Source organism: Vollenhovia emeryi, unplaced genomic scaffold (assembly GCF_000949405.1).
Source record: "Vollenhovia emeryi isolate VEMERY1.0 unplaced genomic scaffold, V.emery_V1.0 DF939128.1, whole genome shotgun sequence".
NCBI classification, from domain to species: Eukaryota; Metazoa; Arthropoda; class Insecta; order Hymenoptera; family Formicidae; genus Vollenhovia; species Vollenhovia emeryi.
Genome location: NW_011967238.1, coordinates 1,480,356 through 1,502,638, shown reverse-complemented (window position 1 = coordinate 1,502,638; position 22,283 = coordinate 1,480,356). Strand labels below are relative to the sequence as shown.

The 22,283-nt window shown below is 47.2% G+C and overlaps 1 protein-coding gene across 2 annotated transcripts in view; it reads left to right on the top strand.

The window, feature by feature from the left end:
- Positions 1-755: 755 nt before the first annotated feature.
- The window catches only part of LOC105568579 (filamin-A), a 46,858-nt gene continuing 25,330 nt past the window's right edge, over positions 756-22,283 (top strand). Inside the window, exons 1-14 of one of the 2 annotated variants that reach the window (XM_012024371.1) lie at positions 756-2,044; positions 6,161-6,540; positions 12,092-12,216; positions 12,581-12,711; positions 13,056-13,269; positions 13,350-13,467; positions 13,744-13,931; positions 14,112-14,267; positions 14,644-14,785; positions 14,859-15,064; positions 15,481-16,993; positions 17,075-17,210; positions 17,417-17,496; positions 17,575-17,742. In XM_012024371.1, the coding sequence (XP_011879761.1) occupies positions 1,728-2,044; positions 6,161-6,540; positions 12,092-12,216; positions 12,581-12,711; positions 13,056-13,269; positions 13,350-13,467; positions 13,744-13,931; positions 14,112-14,267; positions 14,644-14,785; positions 14,859-15,064; positions 15,481-16,993; positions 17,075-17,210; positions 17,417-17,496; positions 17,575-17,742 (3,874 nt within the window). In that variant the 5' untranslated portion in view covers positions 756-1,727. The remainder of the gene's footprint in view (positions 2,045-6,160; positions 6,541-12,091; positions 12,217-12,580; positions 12,712-13,055; positions 13,270-13,349; positions 13,468-13,743; positions 13,932-14,111; positions 14,268-14,643; positions 14,786-14,858; positions 15,065-15,480; positions 16,994-17,074; positions 17,211-17,416; positions 17,497-17,574; positions 17,743-22,283) is intronic. The other variant, XM_012024372.1, reaches the window with a different exon arrangement.

Here is a 22,283-nt window from a genome sequence, read left to right as displayed (position 1 = left end):
ACTAGTAAACTGTACAGTAAGATTTCAAAGAACTCAAAATTCTTCGAAACGCGATGTTGTCCCACGATTACACGATTTTCAGAAGTCAAAACTGATTACATGATTTTCAGGATAAATTTTAAGAGAAAATTCTCTCCGTGTGTAAACACGATATGTAACGTAATGTTAAAATATAACAGCGTAATGTATAATGCGTAACATAAGTACACATACGCGTGTAAAAATATTACAATGCAGTGGAGCACTCGCGTTGGATGTAACGGCAGTCGCAGTCGCAGTACCGCAATTACGATATCGCAACGTAATATCGTAATTTCCTACGAATCGCCGTTTTGTAATATTTAATGCCATGCATTGTGTCCCGCCACTGTGCACGGCACAAAGGCGAATAAATGAGAGCGTTTCGAAATGCGCCGGCGGCAGGTGGGCTGAGCCTTTGGATCGGCGCGCTCGTACGCGCGGAGATATCAACGCCCGATCGAGAGGGATCTCGCCTAATTCGCATAATTGGAATCGAAGTCTCCGCCGCCGCTACGTCATCGCGCGAAACCCACTCGGGGAGGGGGAGGGGGCACCGCGCGTTCTTCTCGCTCGTATTTTCATATTACATTGTACATTCCTGCCGTTTGTCACCCGCTTTGCAATTAGCGAGAATGCGTACACCTAGAAAAAGTTTCTTTGAAATGAAACAAATCTTTAAATTTTCACCTTACTAGACTTTCATTTAATTTCAAAGAAATGATCTATTTCTTCTAGCGAATGTTTCGGTACAAGTAAATAAAAATTTAGTAGAGTCAAAGAAACGTGATTGCAACGTGTCTCATTAATTTCATTTAAATAAATCTTTTTTTCTGGGTGTAAGAGGGGGAAGTGGTGCGAGAAAAGCTGCGTCTGAAGTCAGAATATTTCTTCGTTTCTTTAACGAGGAGAGGAATATTAAGGAGACATTCATTCCTTCGTGAAAGTATGCGTTTATTTAATTAGAAATCAGCACTCGCGCTCGAGGTAGAAATTGGCTGGAACGTTGTCAATCTTCATTCAATTAAATGATCGTTATCGATAAGCTGTCGTGGTCTAAGCAGACTCCTTCGAATTTCTGACGTCACAGACGCACCGGATAGGGTATGATATGTGCGAGTTAAACACCGGCGTTCATTAATACGTTGTTCGCCTTTCAGGTGCGGAGAAATTCGCCTGTTCGTATGCAGCACAGACGATTACGGTTCCGACAGGTGCCACCACCTCGCGGAACCGTTCGCTCGCTTCCGCCGCCTAGAAGCTCAGGAAAGTATCGTGCGAAACTCGCGGTACCTAAATTGCGTGCATACAGCTAGAAAAAAAATCTACAGTCGCCGGCGAAAGAAACGTATTCGTGCGGCGAGTGCAGGAAAAAGAGTCATTCATTTTGATTTAAATAGATCGGTAACATTTATTCCCATGTCATCTTCCGTAATTGTAAAATCGATGAAACGAACGTCCGTGAAACTTGGCAGAATAGAACCTGGTCAATAGTCGACGAACTTATTATTAGTCGACACTTTGTAGAGAATTTTGAAAAAAACTCCGGACTTTCTTTATCGCTCGCGAGATCATCGATTGCGCGCAATTAGTTACCGTCGAACTCGATGGCTCTTGCGATTTGAAAAATTGTAGTCAAGTAAGAAATTAGCGTGACAAGAAATATTAAATTTTCAGCTACGAGCGTTTGACGAGGCGACGTCGGCGCCATGTTGTTCGCCGCTACGGTCCTGCTCCCATTACAATCGCGCGGACCCCGCGGTCCCACAACGGGCGATTGTATCAGAGAACTGCCGGAGAACGAGAGAGGAAGGGGTCTCCATGTCGGTTCAGTGAGCTCACGCACGTCGAACACTCATCAACGCGCGGCAACCGTCGGCGGTACGTCCAAAAATGGCGTTCCTCGTGTAGCCGCAGCTCGCCGACGACGCCGAAGTCCGTCGCCGACGTTCGCCAACGTCGTCACGAGCCGCCCGTCGAACGACCTGGTGGAGCCGCGAGGCACCAGCCCCGTGGAGGAGTCAACGTAAATATACCAAGTTCGCATACCGTGCGTTCCTGCGCCCTGCGTGCGCGCGGTTACGTGGGCGGGTGGATGCGTGTGCGTCATGTGCGCGTGTATGCGTGCATGCGTGTGTGCGTGTGGATGTGTGTATTTCCGTTCGTCGCGACCACGAGATATCCTCCGGATGAGCGCGACGTCGTGGAGGTCTACGTCGCTGCGCCCGAGCGCTCGGACTGGACGAGTAGGGGGACTCCGTTTATCAGAATGCCTCCGACCAAGTGCTCGAGCGATAAACCTGTCCGGAATAATATAGTTGAACGAAGAATTATATAGCGACATCGTCGATTAGAGCCGCAACTAGTCGCGCGTTTAATCTTGCCACCTCGGGAAGACTGTCAAGAGTAAAACGAGGCGATAACGAGGAGGATTCTTGGGAACGAAGAGTTCTCTGTCTCGCGGATTTGTGAGAGACCGACGCTCTGAAATCTTACGATAACGGAGCTACAGGGTTCACGCTACCGAGTGTCCACGAGCTCTATTTCGCGGAAGAATTTCTAGAATTTCTAACATAAACTTCCGTATAATTTAGGACACTGTCATACCGAAGATACGTAAATGAAATAAGTATTCCTAAACACTCGCGAATCTATGGAACTTAAAGTCGACGATCAATTGCGATTTCAGGGATCTATAAATTTAGGATAACATCAAGAATGTTGCACGAGAGAAAATGTCGATTTCTATAAAAAAGAATTGCAGTTTGCAAGTCTAAAATATACAAGGAATTTGATCAAATACTTAAGATATCAAAGATCTAAAAGTACGAAATAAAAGAATCGTAAATTCGCGAGTCAAGGCCCACGTCGAGAAAATCCATCTTAATCGCGTATTGTTCTCAAGTGAAGCGAGATTCTGATAAACGGAGTTTCACTGCTACCTCTTCGATTTCGGCCCGTCGATTGCGCAATCGTCGCACAGCGTGCGAAACGCCCGACAACGATCTTCCATAGAGCTAATGAATGGAACACGCAGAACACCTAGATCGGCCGCGATCTACGCCGATTTTTCAGCGCAGCGTTCCCTTCGAGCGACGTGAATGACGGGCTGGAGATACGCACGTGAGTGCTATGCGTGCGTGGTGAATAAAATTTGAGAGTGCGGTGAAAGTCGTTGCACGCCGGTGTGTATCGCTTAGTGAATTTGATTCGCGAGTGTCGTTCACGTGCGGATGCGCGAGAGCGATCCTTGTTTGATTTCGCCTGACACGTTCTGATAAGCGTCGAGATTTTTCCCCGTCTGTCTAATACGTTTAAGGAGCAGAACGGCGATTCTCTCACAAATAGCGAATTTGATTGCTCGCACTAGTGCGCTCTGAGTGCACACTAATAGCGAATTCGGCAGCTTGCACTAGTGCGCTGAACACTAAGGTTTGTTTACGCTCAGTCAATTCCTATATTTAAGGATCGTCTTAAACACTTTTTGAAATGCTTCTTAGCCAGTAAAATGATCTCTATAGCATTTGTATGGATTACATTTTTGGCTAAATCTAGCATCGTGGACACAGGCTTTAATTAAGACTTGCTTGTAGTCAATTCTTATATTTAACTTTGTCTTAAATACATGTTCAAAGAGTATTTACCAAAAAAAAAATTATCCGTACGGATGCTGTACAGATCATTTTACTGGCTAAGAAATATTTCAAGAGACATTTAAGGCGATCCTTAAATATAAGAGTTGACTGTCAACGAGCATTAGTATGCGCTCAGCGCGCACTAGTGCAACCGAGTTCGCCAAAAGTCAATTCTCTCGCGGCGATTTTTTTATTACGTCTCAATACGCCTCCCCTTTCGATCACGGTTATCGGAGTCACGCGATCTTAGGTCGAACGATTCGGGCCGTGCTTCGTGGACTGTTATGCAACACACGTAAAAATGTCGAGGGGAGTTAATTAACGCCTGGACTTTCGGCGGCGCGTCTTATTTGCACCGTAAATCGTCCGGCGAAATCGGGAAGAGCCCGCTGTTAATCGCCGAGAGGCTGCGCCTGCCGTAGATTTTTACGCACTTACGCAAGCGTCACCGGTCAGACGGGCTTCGGAGACAACAATGATGTCATGCCGCGATGAAACATTCTCGCCGCTGGTGCACGGATTACGCATAAACAGAAAATGTACACGACGCGCGCATATACGTGGACATTTTTACATTCGCGGGCTTACATCGGAGAATTGTCGGGACAGCTTTACGCTTTAAACTTGTCACGGCATCTTAAGGAGATTGTAAGGGGAATCAGAAATGCTAAGAATTGCATGAAACTTCAAACGCCCAGGCTCTCTTACGAGTAACGCCGGCGTGGGAATTTTTTTTAGATTTCCACACCGGTTAAGTCTTCAGGACATCTGTAACAAAGTTCAAGATTTCTTACTGTCACGTATGTCACGGTGCGTGTTTTGTCGCGTCATTCTCTGTGTGAATTTTACACAACGAGGCACTTTGAAGCCAATGTACTTGACAGATGTGACATAAGAAGTCCATCTATTTTGTGCCGAGCTTTCATTGTCCTGTTTACGTAAGTAAATTTCGATGTCGACTTGTTGTCACCATTCTACCGCGGTGCGAGTTTTAACATTGCAAGAAAAAAAAACCATGTGATTGTATTCTTCCAATTTTTGAAGGTACTTTTAGATCTGATATTCTTTACATATAAAAAATTAACTTATTCAGTTCTTTTTAACAGTCACTTTCGTTGATGATTGACACGCAACATCGAGACTTTCATTAGATTGGTTTCGTACTTTATATTAGAAATGTTCTCAAAAACTGACTGGAGAAATTTCGTTTTTAATTCACACGCTGACGTTATTTATAAAAGAGCTTAAAATTTTGTGCAATTAACATTTATCTCGTTTACAACCTTCTTAACGCGGCTAAGCGTTGAGACACATCGTCTGACTCAAACGACGCCGGAAACACGGATTAGCTTGAGATACGAAACGAAACCCAGCTGCCCGATAGCATCTAGACTCGAATCGCGTTGCGATTGTTGCGGTAAAAGTAGAGTGCCGCAACCTAAATTGTAACGTTATAATAAAATAACAACTTTTTATTATTATTTGATACGCGAGCGTTAGAGCGTCGAGCGAGCCGTACCGTCGCAATTAGCGGATTTCCCGATAACGCCTCGGCGCTCCGCCGGCTCTTTTTAGCGGCGCCGCGGCGCAACTGGGCCATCGCGCGAGTCCAAAATGCATTGCTAAACAATTGTTTTATTATCATTCACTTCACGCAACGCGCCCGGCACCTCGCGTGCCGTTTCGTCGTAATTGGCGAATTCCGTTTCAACGCTTTCTTACGCCGTTTCTCCGTTTGACTCGCGACTCGAGCGAGTCGCCACCGAATTGCCGGGGACAAATGAGATTGAAAAGGCGAAGAAACCGGGCGGGTTCGCCGAGGACAGACACGCGGAAATAGATTACGTGCGGACAGGTACGTTTGCGACGAGCGCCGGTCCGCAGGTGTACGCACGCGGCGCACTTTCACCGCGCGAAATTCTCCCCCAGGATCTTCCTCGCCGCGCACAATGCACGACCGTCACCGGGGTTCCTCCATCGCGCGGTTAAATCGCGCAATGGGACGACCTTAAAGGCCGCATCTCGCAGGCAGCTCCATGCGAAACACGCCCGGGCGTTTTGCACGAGCAATTGAACATTTTGCAATTTATTGCTCGTTACTTGCTCAGTACGTACCACGCGCGGCACACGCTTAATCGAAACGATTAATTACAACCTGTGGTGCATAAAAACACGAGGTATATTCGCAGACGTTTTATGCAATCGTAATGAACGTGTATCCTCTTCCCCCGCAACTTAATTTTGGCTCGACTCGGGATTAAAGCGCCAAGATATTTAATACCAAACAACTTGATGGAGAGTCTGTCGATATAATTGAGACAGTCCGCGTGCATTCAGTCTTATAACACGCACATAAATAATTGTAAAAATGCCCCGACAAATAACTTTCGTTCTCGAATGGCCTGATTAAGTTTTTCGCCGGAGAGGAAAGCGAGGCGATTAAGGCTGTCGAATTTTAATCCGATCGGCAGGTACGAGTCCGACATATAAAATCAATCACGTAATAGGAGCCCGAGAATGCAGTCGACCGAGCAGCTGCGACCGGAGCAACTGGTGGGCCTGGTGGCCCGCTCGGCCGAGGGCACGGCCGCCAAGGGGATGCCGATCAAGGGCCACGAGGACCTCTGGGTGGAGATCCAAGCCAACACCTTTCGGAACTGGGTGAACGAGCACCTGAAGCACGCCGGCGACGCGGGCAGCGGCCCCGTGTTGGACCTCGCCGAGGACTTCCGGGACGGCACGCGCCTCTGCGCCCTGGTCGAGGTGCTGACGAAGCGCCGCCTGCCGCGATGGAACCCGCGCCCGGCGAACCAGCACCACCACCTGGAGAACGTGTCCACGGCGCTGCAGGCCATCGAGGCCGACGGCGTCAAGCTCGTCAATATCGGTAAGCGAGTCACATACGGTTGATTCCTCGATTGGAAGTAGGAAGTCAAAGTGGCCGCGTTTATGAATCATGACTTGAGCAACAAGTCGAGTAATTTAATCATTAGCCGTGGATTTTTGTTAACTTCCAACTTGTGTAAATACGTAGAACGTTTTTAACAAAGTAAGATAAGCGTGCGCTTCAACAGGCTTCGGTAATTCCATAAAATTGTTTTTATACAGTGAAATTTATTAAAATTATATTCTATCATTTGCATCGAATAATTCGACTTAGTCATAAACGACGTCTTATATTCTGTTCTATTGCATTGCGCCGTGGCGAGATTTTCACACGATTACGGATACATTATCGCCGCGCTGCTCGAACCTTCGTCTTTTTACGATCCGCAATGTAGGCAAAATACCGCGTTTTATACGGATTGAGAATTGCAAGGGTACAACGCGAGGCGAAGGCCGTCTGTCCGTCCACGGTCGCGCGAGACCGCCAAGGCGTTGCGCTCAACGTCCAATTACGCGCCGTAATTGGAACGACGTTATGACTCTACAGTGTATCCTGAAATATCCAGTTGGTCGTAATTCGCGCTGTAAACGCGTAGGAATCGATTTAGGCTTCCAGCTCGACCAGATTGTTTTACCGCCTTTTGATTATTCCATGTATGGATGTAAATGCTCGCGAGAATTAGGGCGTTATATCTTCCGTTGGCGGTCGGCAAACAAGTTGCGAGACGCGGCGTATCGCTATTTAATCGAGATTAAATAGATCGGACAGAAGGGGGCGAATACGCAATCGTATCGTTCCTATTTGGACAATCAAAGAGCATATAAAACATGGTCATTTAAATATCAATGCAGAAATGTACGTCGCTCTTGACCACGCGACAGTATGCAAAGCACACACGTCTCTCTTTCTCTCTCCCGAAGCCCGCTTTGTCGATAAAAATCTAATCGATGTTATTGATACTGATAGATATAAGAATTAGGACGTTAAGCTTTTTCTGTAACACTCGTTTCTCACAGCAGCGTCACGCTCGACGATTATTTAATCGTGCCGAAGGCGGTATTAATAACAATGATTGGCCGGGTTTTTGTCGACAAAGCGAGCTTTTTATACTGTCGCGTGATCAAGAGCGACGTTTCTGCGTTGATATTTAAATGACCACACTGAGAAATATGCTTTGATCAACAACCCAGACAGCACAGATCTCCTGAAGACGTTTTAAAGACATCCTCTGGACGTCCTTATGTCCTAAGAATGTTCCCAGGACATCCATAGGATATCGTGTGCTGTCTGGGAAGACATGTATGACAGAACGTATTTTGTTTAAACCAAACAGAATTTCTAATTATTACGATAGGACACGAAATTTCATAACCAGAAGTTTGATAGACTTCACTAGACATGTAATAAATCCTAAAGGAATTCTGATTCGTCCATTTTTTTAACAGACGACTGGTCGAATCTACCAGATTTTTTTTGCATGTTTCATACATGTTCTTTGATTGACTAAATACGAGCGATACGATATTCGTCCCCTTCTCTCCGATCTATTTAATCTTAGTTAAATAGCGATACGCTACGTCTCGCAACTTGTTTGCCAACCGCCAACGGAAGATATATTCTTTCTAACCGTGTTGATCTAAGAGCGACATTTCCGTGGTGATATTTAAGGATTATCATGACACTCTCGCTTTCGCGCGAGCAAAATGACAAGTCAAAAATCTCACTGCGTTTTTATTATTTATCAACTCGAACATGTATGTACTCTTACCCGTACTATGGTCCATACTGTGTCCATACAACTCACAAGTTTCTCCATAAATTCTTATGTGTGATTCCGCAGGAATTGTAATTACTGCATTTACCACTTAGGTACCTAAAGTCATTAACATAATATGCATCAGGAAAATTTGCGAGTTTAGAATCGTTCTCCCGTGAAATCGCTATATCTCACCAGAACCGGGACTAGGCGTTTTAGCCGAGGCCAAAGACGCAAGTGCACCCTTCAGTAACAAAAAAATGTTTCTTTTACGGCATACAAAATATTATGAAAATAGTTTTAATTAGTTATATATATATATTAATGTTAATTTTATTAGAACAATGCAGGGACCATTTTTGTGCCCCTACAAATCTTTTATATGAAGCATGTGCCTCGCTCGCCACACCCTACCCTAGTAGCACAGAATTGATCAAGCATTGGTTAAACATTGGCCCAATATTTCGCTGTATTGGGCCAATGTCTAGCCAATGCACTGTGCTACTAAGGTAGTCCAGGTTCCGTTTCTCACTACCATCTTTAGAGACGACTTGTTCGATCTCTCCACGTCCCCCCCTAATCGCTTAATCTTTTTCGGATAACATCGATACGATATGCTGCGTCTCGCAGATCTTTGTGTAACCCTCCCCCCTCCGTGTTCATTAACTCTCACCCGCCCTGGCGTGTCGAGGTGCGGGAAAGAGGTGCGCGCGTGCACGCGTTATTAATAATGATATGCAATCAAAGTACGAGGGAGCCGCCGCGACGCATTCCGCAGGTAATGAGCAATCGCTGGAAACGCGCGTCTTCCCCCTCTCGCCTCGCGCGCGCGCGCGCGCAAAATGTATTTATCACGTCTGCCCGATCCGTGTACCACGTATGTTCGGTCTTTTTTTCTTTGTCCGTGCGTAATACTTTTGAAAAATAGTTGCCTTCAAATATATCGCTCGCTGCCGATGGCTGCGCACGTACGAGCAAATTGCCGAGCGCGCGTAATAACGCGCCTCCCGAGCTCTCGGTGCTCTCCTAATTTAATCCGAGTTCCTCGAATTCGCCTCTCCGCGATTTTTCTGTTGTCCCGAGTCCCTCGAATTAATCTCGTCTTCTCTCAGGCCGCTCGCATTGAAATACGCCATTTAACATTATTCGGCGTGACGCTCGAGTCCATTGGGAAAATTTACTTTAAATGAAATTACAGTTTTCAAAAGCAATCTTTCTGCAAGTCTAAGAGTTTACTTAAGAAATTTCAGAGTAATTTTGGACATTTAAAGTAATTTTTAGAGTGCCAGACTTGTCGAAGTTCCCGCTAAAGGGCCGTGCGGCATAAACCGGGGCCAAAATATTCGACTCGGGTAATGGCGGCAATAAAGTCGCACGACTTCCTACCGTCGAGAGATCGCCGAGCGGGAAGACGCGAGCCGAAAGGATGGATTTTCCCACTCGGAAGTATCGGCGGCGATCCGGACCATTACCTGCCACACGCCACGGCGGGTAATACGTTTTCCTCGGACCACAGTGTAACAATAATAAAGCGCGCAGAGCGCCCGCCTGCCCGTGAGTCAGCGCACGACGACGGGAGACGTAATCGTTTCGAATATGCGGATCATCATCGAGCGAGCTGTCTTTCAGCGACGCCCGGGGGTCTACGTTTCTGCTGCGGTGCTTTTAATCTCGCGCATGACGCCGCGAAACGTACGCGACACCGTCAACGTCGCGGCGAAGACTCGATCCTCACGATCGTTCCCCGCAATGAGATTTCTCTCTTCTTCCCCCGAAAGAAGGCAGGCCGCGATGAAATTTCATCGTTAAATTGAATTCTGTCTCTCGAAGATCCGAGTCGAAATCCGAATGCTCGCGCGTATCGCGCCTTGCGATCCGCAACGTGCCGTTTGCAGACGTCGGTCCCTCTTATTTCGCGTCACACCTTGCAAATCGGAGCTCCGAGGTCGTTGCCTTGTCTGCATCGCGCCGCCGGTGCCTACGAGGCCGCGAAAAACCGCGGCCGCGAACGTCGTCGTCGTCGTCGTCGTCGTGTGCATTTCACGGCTATTATCGCGCGATTCAGTTCACGATGGTGCAGGAGATACCGTCTCGCGAGACCGAGATGAGAGCACGTTTATCTCGCGCTTAAAAGCGAAAGATGCACAGTGAATCAGAATGACACAACAAACGCGAGCGCGCTTTTGATCTTATCTTAATTATCGCGGTACTTGCTCCATCGCGATATACAGGGCGTTATGTAATACCCGCCTCACCTCTTATTTTACGGATAGATCACGATTAGACTGATTGTGAGATGAAAAGTCCTTTACCACTTTGCAATTTTTGTAATAGTTAACGACTAGTTATTAATTATTAAAAATCGCGGTCTTAAGAGGTCTTGCTAGTGTGACGGGGTCTAAAGTAGGATGATTTTTGCGAATTTTTATAAACAAAACGACCAATTGGTTTACAACTTTTCCTATATGTTGTACTATATTTCAAGAGTGCTTAAAATATTTATGTTTATATTTATATTTGTTATTAGGTCCGTGGCAGCCACCCTGCCGGAGCGCCTCGAAAAAAGACGTTATAGTCGTCTGAAACAAAAAATCAAAGGAATTCTTAATCTACAAGAGCGTCGCTATCGTCTGAACTAAAATCTTCGAAAAAATATTGAAAATTTAAAAAATTATAGCTATTATAATTTTAAACAATATATGGTAACACGCCAATGTGGGTCACAAGGCAAGATGTAGGTAGCCCAACTATTATAATTTTACTTTAATTTTTTAGCAAAAACACCATGTTCTTGAGCGTAACATTTTTATTTTTAAACGCATAAGAAGTTTTAGTTCGAACGATAGCCACGCTCTTGCAGATTAAGAATTCCTTTGATTTATTTTCTTTCAGACGACTATATAACGGCGGTAATCATGGTCACCGTCTTTTTTCACACTAGCCAGACCAAGTCTATAAGGTCACAGATTGGCAAAAGGATTAAGGATCGATCTAAAAGTTGCTGAGATAAATGCATGCAAAAGTTTCTCTTCACGAAAGGCTCAAACTATTGAAATGATAATAAGAGAATTAAGCCATAACTGTAGCTGAGAGAATGGATTCACGTGAGATCATAGATTCGCAAAAAGATTAAGGATCTAAAAGTCCCTGAGATAAAAGCATGGAAAAGTCTCTCTTCATAAAATAAAGACTTAAATCATTGAAATTGTAATGAGAGAATTAATCCACAACTGTAGATGAATAAATGAATTTGAGATCGCAGATGCGCAACAAGATTAAGAATTTCACGGTGTATGAAATAAAAAATCCGCAATAAATAATAACCTTCTGAAGAACTCCGTGAGTTCGAAAAATAGTATGAAAAATCTTCGGAGATTTGTAATCTTTAAAATTCGTAAAACACGTGCACGTTTCCACGTGTGGCCGCGTACGCGTTTGATACGAGCATCAGTCAATGTAAACTATAATCGCGGAGAATTAAATCCTCGAACTTGTTCTCGAAAGTCCATCGTAAATCTTTCTTCTGTAATTACGGCTGCGAAACGATGCCGCGTGAACACGCACGCGCTCTTTCTCTTTCCCTTTCTCGCGCCTTTTCCCTCTTTCGCGATTCCCCGAATTAAATCGCTTCTCCGTGCGTGCCGGCCAGACCGTTCTTTTCAGACAGAGGCGAAGAAATTCAGGCCGGCGATAAATCAAATTGATTTTCTTTCACTTGACGGTTTAGCGCTCCGGCATTGTGTGCGCCCGCGGCGTAAACTGAAGCTAAAGCCCGATTTCCCCGCGAATTTCCAGGTAACGTGGACATCGTGAACGGCAACCTGAAGCTGATCCTGGGCCTGATATGGTCGCTCATCGTGCGGTATCAAATAGGCAAGTCCAAGTTCCCGCCGAGGAAACTCATGCTCGCATGGCTCAAGGTCAGTACACGATATAATTGCATCGAGCGCGACCTCGGATCGCATCGCGCGGCCGTAAACCAAATGCAGAAGCTATTACTTTACCACGATCCTTTCCGAGCAGGGTCCACGGCATATCGCATTACGCGCGAACGTGTTTCCGTTACGAAAGAGTTCAGAGACGCCGATGTGTTATGCGCTCGCGTATTTGTGCGGGATATTAAAATATTATATATGCATATGCGAGCGCGTTGTGTGATTTATACGCCCGCGTTTGACCCCCGGACACCTCGCGTATCGTGGTCGTCGTATTTAATTGCTTGCTAATAGCCGTGGATGGAAATATCTGTAAACCGTAATTTCTAAGAGCGGACTCCGTTTTCAGGCCGTCCTGCCGGAATGCAGAGTGAATAATTTCACGACCGACTGGAACTCCGGCGTGTATCTGAGCGCGCTTTTGGATTACTGCAAGCCCGGCCTGTTCTCTCATTGGCGTCAACTCGATCCGAATGATAGGTAAAATTAATTAAGTAAAACCATCACTGACGAACGATCACCGATGCTACAAGAAATAAAGTACGTCTCGATGTACGCGATTTAACGTTGAAGAAGAGATGTCGGAAAATTGAGTTCTCAGGTTTAAATTTTTATTAGGAAATTGTTGTAGTGCATATATGAAAGAACATGCGATTATTTTAGAATAGCTTGTTCGTATCAAAGCAATATCGCGGAGAGTTTCGTTAATTTAGTAAACTAATAATTTGTCAGAGTGAAACTGTGACCGCGTCGTGAAAATGTGATGTCGCATCGTCAATTTGATACCGTGTATTATTTTAATATCGATTCGTTTCCATTTGCAGTGTTTACAACTGTCGCAAGGCCATGGAGATCTCGAAGCGGGAGTTCGACATCCCCATGGTGCTGGAGCCGGACTACCTGGCGTCGCCTTACCTCGACGAGCTCTCGGGGATGACCTACTTGTCGTACTTCATGAAGGAAGGCTCGCCGGGCTTCCACGCAACGCTACGATGGGTCAATTCGCAATTATCACACACCTCAATACGGAACTTCACGGTGGGTGGAGACGAGGCGTCCCGGTAACAGTACCTCGGTATAATACCTCACGGTGATATTCAATTATCCTGCTTTTACAGACGGACTGGAACGACGGTCGAGCACTGTGCGGAATCGTCAGAAATCTGGGCGGCCCGGCGCCACCCTACGAGAAACTCAACACCGACCCCTCCGCGTGGGAGCATAACTTGCAAATGGGTAGGGGAGCCCCTTGACTTGGTTCTTCGTTTACATTAAATAAGAACAGCATGAGTGTTTAATGAATTTAATTGCTTTCACAGAAACCGTATATACAATTCTAATGTAAATTTTGCATTATTCGATTATATCAGAAAACATCTTGACGTGTAAATTGTAACAGATTGTCAGATACGCCTACAAAGTTAAACGGACTGTACGAATACATTCTTAAGAAAGGACGATGGTCCTTTGACAAAATTTCACTACAATGAATCAAACGACGTTCTCTGTAAGGCATCGACGGCGGCAAGAAGCTGGGCGTGGAGCCGATCCTTAAAGCGAAGGACATGGCAGACCAGAATGTAGAGCATTTAGGCGTGATGGCATACGCGGCGTACTTTCAGTGGGTGAAGCCTCGCCCTCAAGCGAGTCAACAGATTGCCGTGCACGTCGACAGCACATCCGCCCGAGTGCAACAGCCGGTTGGTTAAGTCATTGTTTGTTAATTACACCTCCGCGCCGCCAGCGTCGACGAATTTTCACCGTCGCGTCGCAGTTCCTTCCCCGGTCCTTATCCGAGAAATCCCTGCTTACGCTCGGCTAGAGTCGCACATCTCGAAGCTTCAGTTATATCAAAGAGATCGTGCGTAATTCGGTCGCAGGCACACTTCAAGCTGGAGATGCTCACCAAAGATGTAAACGCGAGGGAGGTGCGCGGCGAAATCATCAGTCCAAGCGGACGCGTAGAGTGCAGGCTCACGTGGAACGGACTTCACGGCAAAGGCACCTTCGTACCTACGGAAGTCGGCATGCACAAGGTTCGTTAAAGGGATCCACCGAGAAAGGACTCGTCGATTGATGTTGAAACGATGTCAAATCGACATCCACATCGTCTAATTGACGTCGATCGACGAATCATTTTTCTCACTGGGGATACAGCATAACTATAAAATTCGGTAGAAAAGATCCTCGCTTGACCGCACAACTTTACGACACTCGCCCTTGATTTTCACATTCGCGGTTTCTCAAAATTCTAATTGCTTCTAAAGTCCAGGGATCATTCCATCTTCACGCTTCAAAAAAAGTCCCCTTAGGAAATTGCAGACAAATGTACGAAAGTTAAATACCACTTTCTTTTAAATTTGCAAAAATGAAACTAACAATTATTTTCTAAATTTATTTCTTCATTTTCAGCTGATGGTGTACAACGATGGCGAGCTGGTGAACGGGTGTCCCTACTACTTCAGGGTTCTGCCGCCCCTAACGAAAATCAAATCCCCGGGCATGGATCCTTGCGCCATAGGATCTATCGTCGAGGTTCTAGTCAACAGTTACGGTACGTGTTTCTAGCGATACGAAGGGATCCGCCCTCGACGAGCAAAGTCAGAATGTGGAAATTGTGCGTTTAGGAACTAGTCATGACGGTATCGACGTGACCGCGTGGTCTCCGACCGGGCGATCGCTGCCGTGCCCCGTCAAGGAAAAGGACGGTGTGCACACGGCGACCTTTCAACCCGACGAAACGGGAGAGTGGAGTATCGCGATAACGCACAAGGGAAACCACATACAAGGCGGTCCCTTTACTTGCTTCGTGTTCGATCCTAATGGAATCAAGGTGAGATCATAAGGCGCTCGTTATTAGCAATTTGTAAATAGAGACGCGTTTTTTATCATCTACATCCGCCAATTTGTGTGTCTGGAACGCAATATTCAATCGATGTGATCGATTCGCGATTAATAATTTATAAGCAGAACCAGTTTACATGTTGCCATCGTTATTTGTGACAGTTATATCTCTCACGTTACAAAATGCGGTTGGAATTCGTAAAGTAGAATTAACTATGCGTGAAAATTGTACGTTTTCTTCAATACATCTCAAATTTCACGTAAAAGTGTTCATCAATATTTATTAAAATCGCAATTTACATTTCTTCTTTGAAACACATTATGTTTAATTCTCATTTTTATTATAAACATGATAATAACTGGAGCGGGCCACGACAAGCTTCTAATAAATCGATCTAATTATAGCTCTTGGACACCGACGGCGCCATGCCCGGACAACCTTTCTCCTTCATCGTCGACGCGCGGGGGACCGGCGGGCTCGGCGACGTCATCATCGACATCGTCCACGACAAGCAATCGGTGTCCTACAGGATGGAGGACTTTGGCCATATGCAGTACCGGGTGTCCTTCGTGCCTGGCGACGACGGCAAGTACCGGGTGTACGTGTACTTCAACGGCTCGGACGTGCGCGGCTCGCCGTTCTCTATACGCGTGGGGACGCAGAAGGGCTCCCGCAGGTCGAAGGAGTCCACGTCCAGCCTGGAGCGGTCCAAGGTGTCGTCCTTGGAACGACGTATGAACGGGCTGAACATGTCCGCGACGGAACGCAGCAGCCCCACCCAGAAGATGTACACCTCGACCGCGTACAAGTCCATCAGCCCGACGCAGCGCGGTTACTCGCCCATCCATCCGACCAGCCCGACATACAAGATGTCCAGTAACTACAACGTCACCGAGAACTCGACGGTCTATCACAGCGCCAACTCGCTGAACCGCACGCGCTCGCCTAATCATGTCAATCACAGCCCCGTGCAGAGGAACGTGCACAGCCCGTCGGTGTTGAAGGAGACGAAGGAGATGTACAGCAGCAGCGCGTACAACCATCGCTCGAGATCGCCGAACCTACAGAGTCCCAGCTTCATCAAAGAGTCCAAGGACATTTATTCCAGCGCGCTCAACAGATCGCGATCGCCGGACCTGAGTTCGGCCGCTCACGTCATCAAAGAGTCCAGGGACATCTACAACTCGGGATCCCTCAAGAGATCGCGCTCGCCGACCCACAGTCCGATGGCGTATCGCAGCGCGACGCAGAGTCCCGTGAGTCGCAGCTTCAGCCCGAGGACCGGCGACAAGGACGCGTCCTTCAACAGGCGCGGCTCCACGGACAACGGCGTCGTCGACACCAGCAGCAACGTGCGGGTATCCTCGATGGTGAGCGGCACCTCGAGGCGCGATTCTTGGGACGCGATTGCCAAGACCAAGTCGTTGCTCTCGTACGGCAGTCTCGAGTCCCTCGCGAATCTGACCAACAGCTCGCCGACCGCGGAGAACCGCGGTGGCAGCCCGAACGACAACTACCTGAACAACAATTACAAGAGCGCGCAGAACTACTCCGCCAAGAACGTGTCGTCGCACACCGCGACGACGAGCTACTCGTCCGTGCAGAAGTCGTCGAGTCCCGATTACGGCGCGGCCGGCCCGAGGTACGACGGCCAGGCGACCGCTCGCACGCACGGCATCCTGAAGAACAAGAGCAACAACTACTACGGCAAGATCGCGGACGCGACGGACGGTACCGCCGGCCACGACAAGTACCTGAACAACGGCGGCGGCGCCGTCTACGTGTCCGCGCCGTCCGGTAAGAGCGGCACGACCGTCGCCACCGGAAGCGCGCTGGAAACATTGCCGGTGCACCGGCCGACCACTTTCAGCGTCAACACCACCGTGGATCCCAATAAGGTGTCCGTCACCGTTACCGGTAAATCCCGTTGCGACTTTCGACGTTAACGCTCTACGTGTCGCGAATGCACGATAAAGTTTTGGTCTTATCCTCCCACAGGCCCCAACGGCAAGCCCGTGCCGATACAGAAATCGAAGCTGCGCGGTCTGACGTACACCATCACCGCCGACGAGGTCGGCGAACACGTCATACAGATTCTGCTCAACGGCCAGCACATCAAGGGATCGCCCTTTAGGTTTGTTGAACGGCGGAGACCTTAATCTCGAATCCAGTTGGACGTTACTTTTTTACAATATCGAATCATTTCTTATATCGAAGCCTCAAAAGTCTAGAATTAAACCCAGACAAATTCGGGGGTGTCTCTATTAGACGCTGGTCAGAATTAAGGAATAGGAATTTAGCTCAATTATCCACAGACCAATTGTTTATATTAAATTGTAGATCGCAGGCGTATAACGCTCGAGCTATACAGGTCGGAAAGATCCCGAACGGAGTGGTGAACCAGCCGGTGGAATTTGAAAGTACGTATCCGAACTGTCGCGAGTCGCGCGAAACCGATAGGTTCGTCCCCGTTAATAAAAGACGGTTTTGCTCGTCAGTTGACGGATCGAGAGCCGGCTCGGGGAACCTGGAGATCCTCGTAAACGGGGGGCACGTCACGAGTTTCGTGAGAGCGCTAGGTAGTCAGCGTTTCTTGGCGTCATTTGTGCCGCACGAAGCGGTCGCACATCTGGTCGAGATGACATTCAACGGGGAAGTCATCCCTGGTAAGTCACTCTGTGAATCTCGAAGCAAAGCCTCTTAACGAAATTCGCAAACGTTCGTCTTAAAAAACTTGATTTAAGAGGCGCAAACTTCTTTAATGAGATATTAAGATGTTACTAGTGAGATGTATGGTAAAATTTCCAAAAACTCTCATAGAATTCTTCGAGATGCCGTGTTGTCTCACGACGATCACATGATTATCAGGATAAATTTTAAAAGAAAATTCTCTTCGCCCTTACAGAAATGTGACAACTGGGAACGAAAAAAGCACTGAACAATTCCTCGAGTTCAGTAATTGAATTATCAAAAATCATTGATGTACAGTCATTTTCCAGTAATTATTTCGCTTACATTCCTATAAGGGCGTGTGTGAAGCAATTGTTTCAGAGACTTTAGGAGAGTTACTAGTATTTTAATACATAAATTTAGATAAAATACGACGTGATCTCGAATTCCGAGCACCAATGAGTCGAAAATGAGTCTTTTAACGTTCAGAGCGCCGTTAGTGCTCGAACATTTGTCCCGTTTGGTTCGCGTAATGTTCCACGCTGTCTCGTGTCCGGTATCTCGCGATCGCTACCTTCGGCCGCAAATATCTTAATTTTCACGGTGTGGTTTTTAGCGCGCCTTTCTTTTGTCAAATTCCGACGCGCGGCGGCCCCTCGGCGCTTCTCCGCTAGAATAAATTCCTACTGCGTACGCGCACGAGCGCACGCACGCACGCACGTGTGCACGTGTGCACGCGTCCGCACGTGCACGCGCACGGGCGCACGTATCCCGTGGAATGCGCGATAGTCTTTGCCGTCGCCATTAAGGAAGCCGGAATGCATACCCGACGTCGAGATATTGTTTAAAACTACGCGTCGCGCGAACGATAATTTAAACCGCGGGGAGCGATTCATCGAGAGTCGATACGTGTACAAATCAGAATTAATGTCGTAACAACATAATCAGCATCCCCGCTCGCGCGAATTAAACCGACACTTCGCGAGGCAATTCGCTACGCGAGTATTCGACCTCGCGAGAGATATTTCGGAATTAAAAAATTGCAGAATTCAATATCTCGCGGTTTGACGAACTTTAAATGTATAAAAATTACTAGGATTTCTTATATTTTTCGCGATACACACTTTTATTAATATTTTCAATAACGGTGAGATTCGATTACAATTCGAAGAACATGAAAATCTTTTAATTACAGCAATTTTCCCGACTTTTAATAATAGTAAAGTTCGATTGCAACGAAAAATCTATTTTTTTTAACTACAATAATTCTCCTGATTTGATATTATGTATATTCGTGCTCGTTGAGAAATATTTCTCGGCAGAGGCAATTTATTTATCTGCCGCAACCTTCCGCATACATAATCTTATATACCTGTCCATACTCGATTATTCTCTCAGCTTTAGTATCACGGTATGTACAGTATGTACATATGCAAATAGCATCGAGCAATATTACGTTACTCGACTTACATTCTTATTTAATACCGATACGCTGAATCGCGACTTCTTCCGATCCGCGAACTTATGAAAGAAACGCGGAATGCGCGGTGCATTAAGGCTTAAACGTTAGCTCATATTCAGGGAAGTGTTACGTGCACTCGCTAAATAGCACACCGTTGGCACAAATCCACCTTGAGTTCCGTCATGCTTCGCCACATCAACTGCAAGTAATACTTCTCTTCTCTCACGCCCGCGAGCACAATGTAGTCACTCTCGCGGCGTCTTATCGCGCAGAATATCATACGCGCTGTTCACCGTAAAGCGAATTCATTTTTCTTATGACCTTTAGCGCCATCGGCACCGGCAGAGCCTATCGCCCGAACGGAGAAAAGTGTTGTAAGAGAAACAGACTTCCGGTATTTCCCTGCCTCCCTCCGCCCCCCCCCAGTAGGTTCCCCGGCTTCACGCTCCGCGCCAACTTTTAAAGACGGCCTCTGCAATCTGCAAACGGCGGAGTTTGCAAAATCTCGTTTGCGTTATCTTGCTCAATGCACGCGCGCGCGCGCGCGCGCCCTGAAGCAACGTCACGGCTCGTAATCGCGTGCGGTTCCCCGCGAGCGCGAAACCTCCTCGCGGAGTCGTCTTCCCAGCGAGGGGGCTTCTCCGAACGCTGGAAGTCGGGGCTACGAGAAGCGAGTCGAAACTCGAAAGTTGTCTTCGAGTCCCAATTCGATCTTCCTCCCTTCCGCCGCCCGCCAAGTTTCTCGGCCGCCCGCAGACGCGTATATAAAATTAGCGCGCTCTTCCATAACAAGCGCCGCCGAGAGTTCCTCCGCGGGCGCTTATCTCGTCGGGGAGGAGGAGGAGGAGGAGAAGAAGAAGAAGAAGAAGCGCGCGGAGCGATCGAGTTCATCCGCGTCCCAGGCGGCGCGAGGCAAGCGTGTCTCTAAGTCAGCGGGTCATCGGGCAGGTCGTTGACTTGCGATTTCACGTATTCACGTGACGCCCCACTGACCCATATCCGACGTCATCGTTCCCCCCCCCCCCGGCTTCCCGGACGAATTTTTTTTCCCCGCCGCCACGCACCTCGCCGTCACAATGCGCGGAGGCCGCGCGCCTCCGCGCCGGGTCGACGAGACCCGGCGTCGTTCTCGTCTCTCGCGCCGTTTAAGCTTATTCTACAATGGACGCAAAACGCAAGATGCTAAGCCGCAACGCGAGAAATCGGTCAACAGTCGATCATTCTTCTCATACTTGACTGTGATTGGTCGATTTTTTGCGCCCATTGTAGACTAAGCTTATTCTACAATGGACGCAAAACGCAAGACGCTAAACCGAAACGCAAGAAATCGGTCAACGGTCGATCATTCTTCTCATACTTGGCTGTGATCGGTCGATTTCTTGCGTTGCGACTTAGCGTCTTGCGTTTTGCGTCTATTGCAGAACAATCTTAGTCCACAACATGGACGCAAAACGCAAGACGCTAAGCTACAACGCGAGAAGTCGACCAATCACAGTGAAATATAAGAAGAGTGATCGACTGTCATTGGCCGATTTTTTGCGCCGCGGCTTAAGGCCCGAACACACGAAAACACTTAAGCAGTAAAACTTGAGACTTAAGGGAAATGACCAATGACTGCCGAGAACGTAAGCAGCCATTTTGAAACTTAAGCAGTGCTGAAAAATCCAATTGGTTGAAATTCTTAAGTCTTAAGTTTTGCTACTTGTTCGTGTGTTCCGGGTCTTTAGCGTTTTACGTCCATTGTATTAAGGCTGGTCTACAATACATGGAGTAAGCTGGAGTAAGGAGTAGGAGTAAGGAAATAAATCCATTTTATTTCTCACTCCTACTTCAGCTCTTAGCTTACTCTCGGTGAATCAAAATGCCATCAATCAGTGTTACAATTATTTTAACAATCATGCCGTATTTCAGCTTCCTTACACCAAAAGCTAGAAGTTAGGGCTCTCCCTTACTCCTTACTCCACGCTTACTCCATGTATTGTAGACCAGCCTTTATAGAATAAGCTTAAAGGCTGGTCTACAATACATGGAGTAAGCTGGAGTAAGCTGGAGTAAGGAGTAGGAGTAAGAAATAAAATGGATTTATTTCCTTACTCCTACTCCTTACTCCAGCTTACTCCATGTATTGTAGACCAGCCTTAACTCTGCCGCGCGCTTTGGTGGTAAAAGTCGCGCGGAAACGGCGTCCAGCGCTCGTAAGGAGCGTAAAGAGACACGTGTATTCGATTTTCCGTCTGCATTCCGCCGTCTGTCCGACGCAGGTTTCACCCGAACTGCCTGGATCCCGCGTTGAGCAGAAAGAGAGAGAGAGACTTGTTTGTTTTATAATACAATTCCGATTACATTTGTATTGATTAATCTATCCGTCAATAGCTGCGTTCTCTCTGCATTCGAGTGAGCGAGAGAGAGGAGAATGAGATAGAAAGGGAGGAAGAGCAGCTTCGACGCCTGAGATTTATTCTACAATGGCGAACGCAGCTAAAGTTGAAAACGAGAGAGGAAACGCTTGGAAAGTGAAATTCTTGCCCGCGGACGGACTCGAGGATACAGTTCCGCTGCACGTGCGCGAATAATATTATTTAGACGCCGTATACAGTCCGCGCGATGCGATTACGTATCGACGCAGAGCGGAGCAATGCACCCGGTAGCCAGCGTCTGTCCTTTCCCGCGCGCACCGCGTTACCGGACGACGGAAAAATGATGCAAAGACTTTTTCGTCGCATTTCCCTGTCGGTTTTCAAATCGCAGGCGTTTCGTCGACGTCTATTTCTCGCTACCTCGTCCGGTGAAATTTCAGGCCCGGTCTACAATGAGTTGTTCGATCGTTAGTCACAAGTCGGAACTATATGTTGATCATTTTCCTTTCTGGGCGGAAGAAAAAGGACCGACATATAGTTCTGACCTCTGACTAACGACTAACAACTCATTGTAGGCCGGGTCTTAAGGCCTGTGTCCACGATCCAAGAACTGTGTCCAAGTTCTAGTTCCGAGAAATGCGTAGCCAATCACCTTGCAGCTTTTATGGAATAGCTGCAGGTTGATTGGCTACACATTTCTCGAAACTAGAACTTGGAC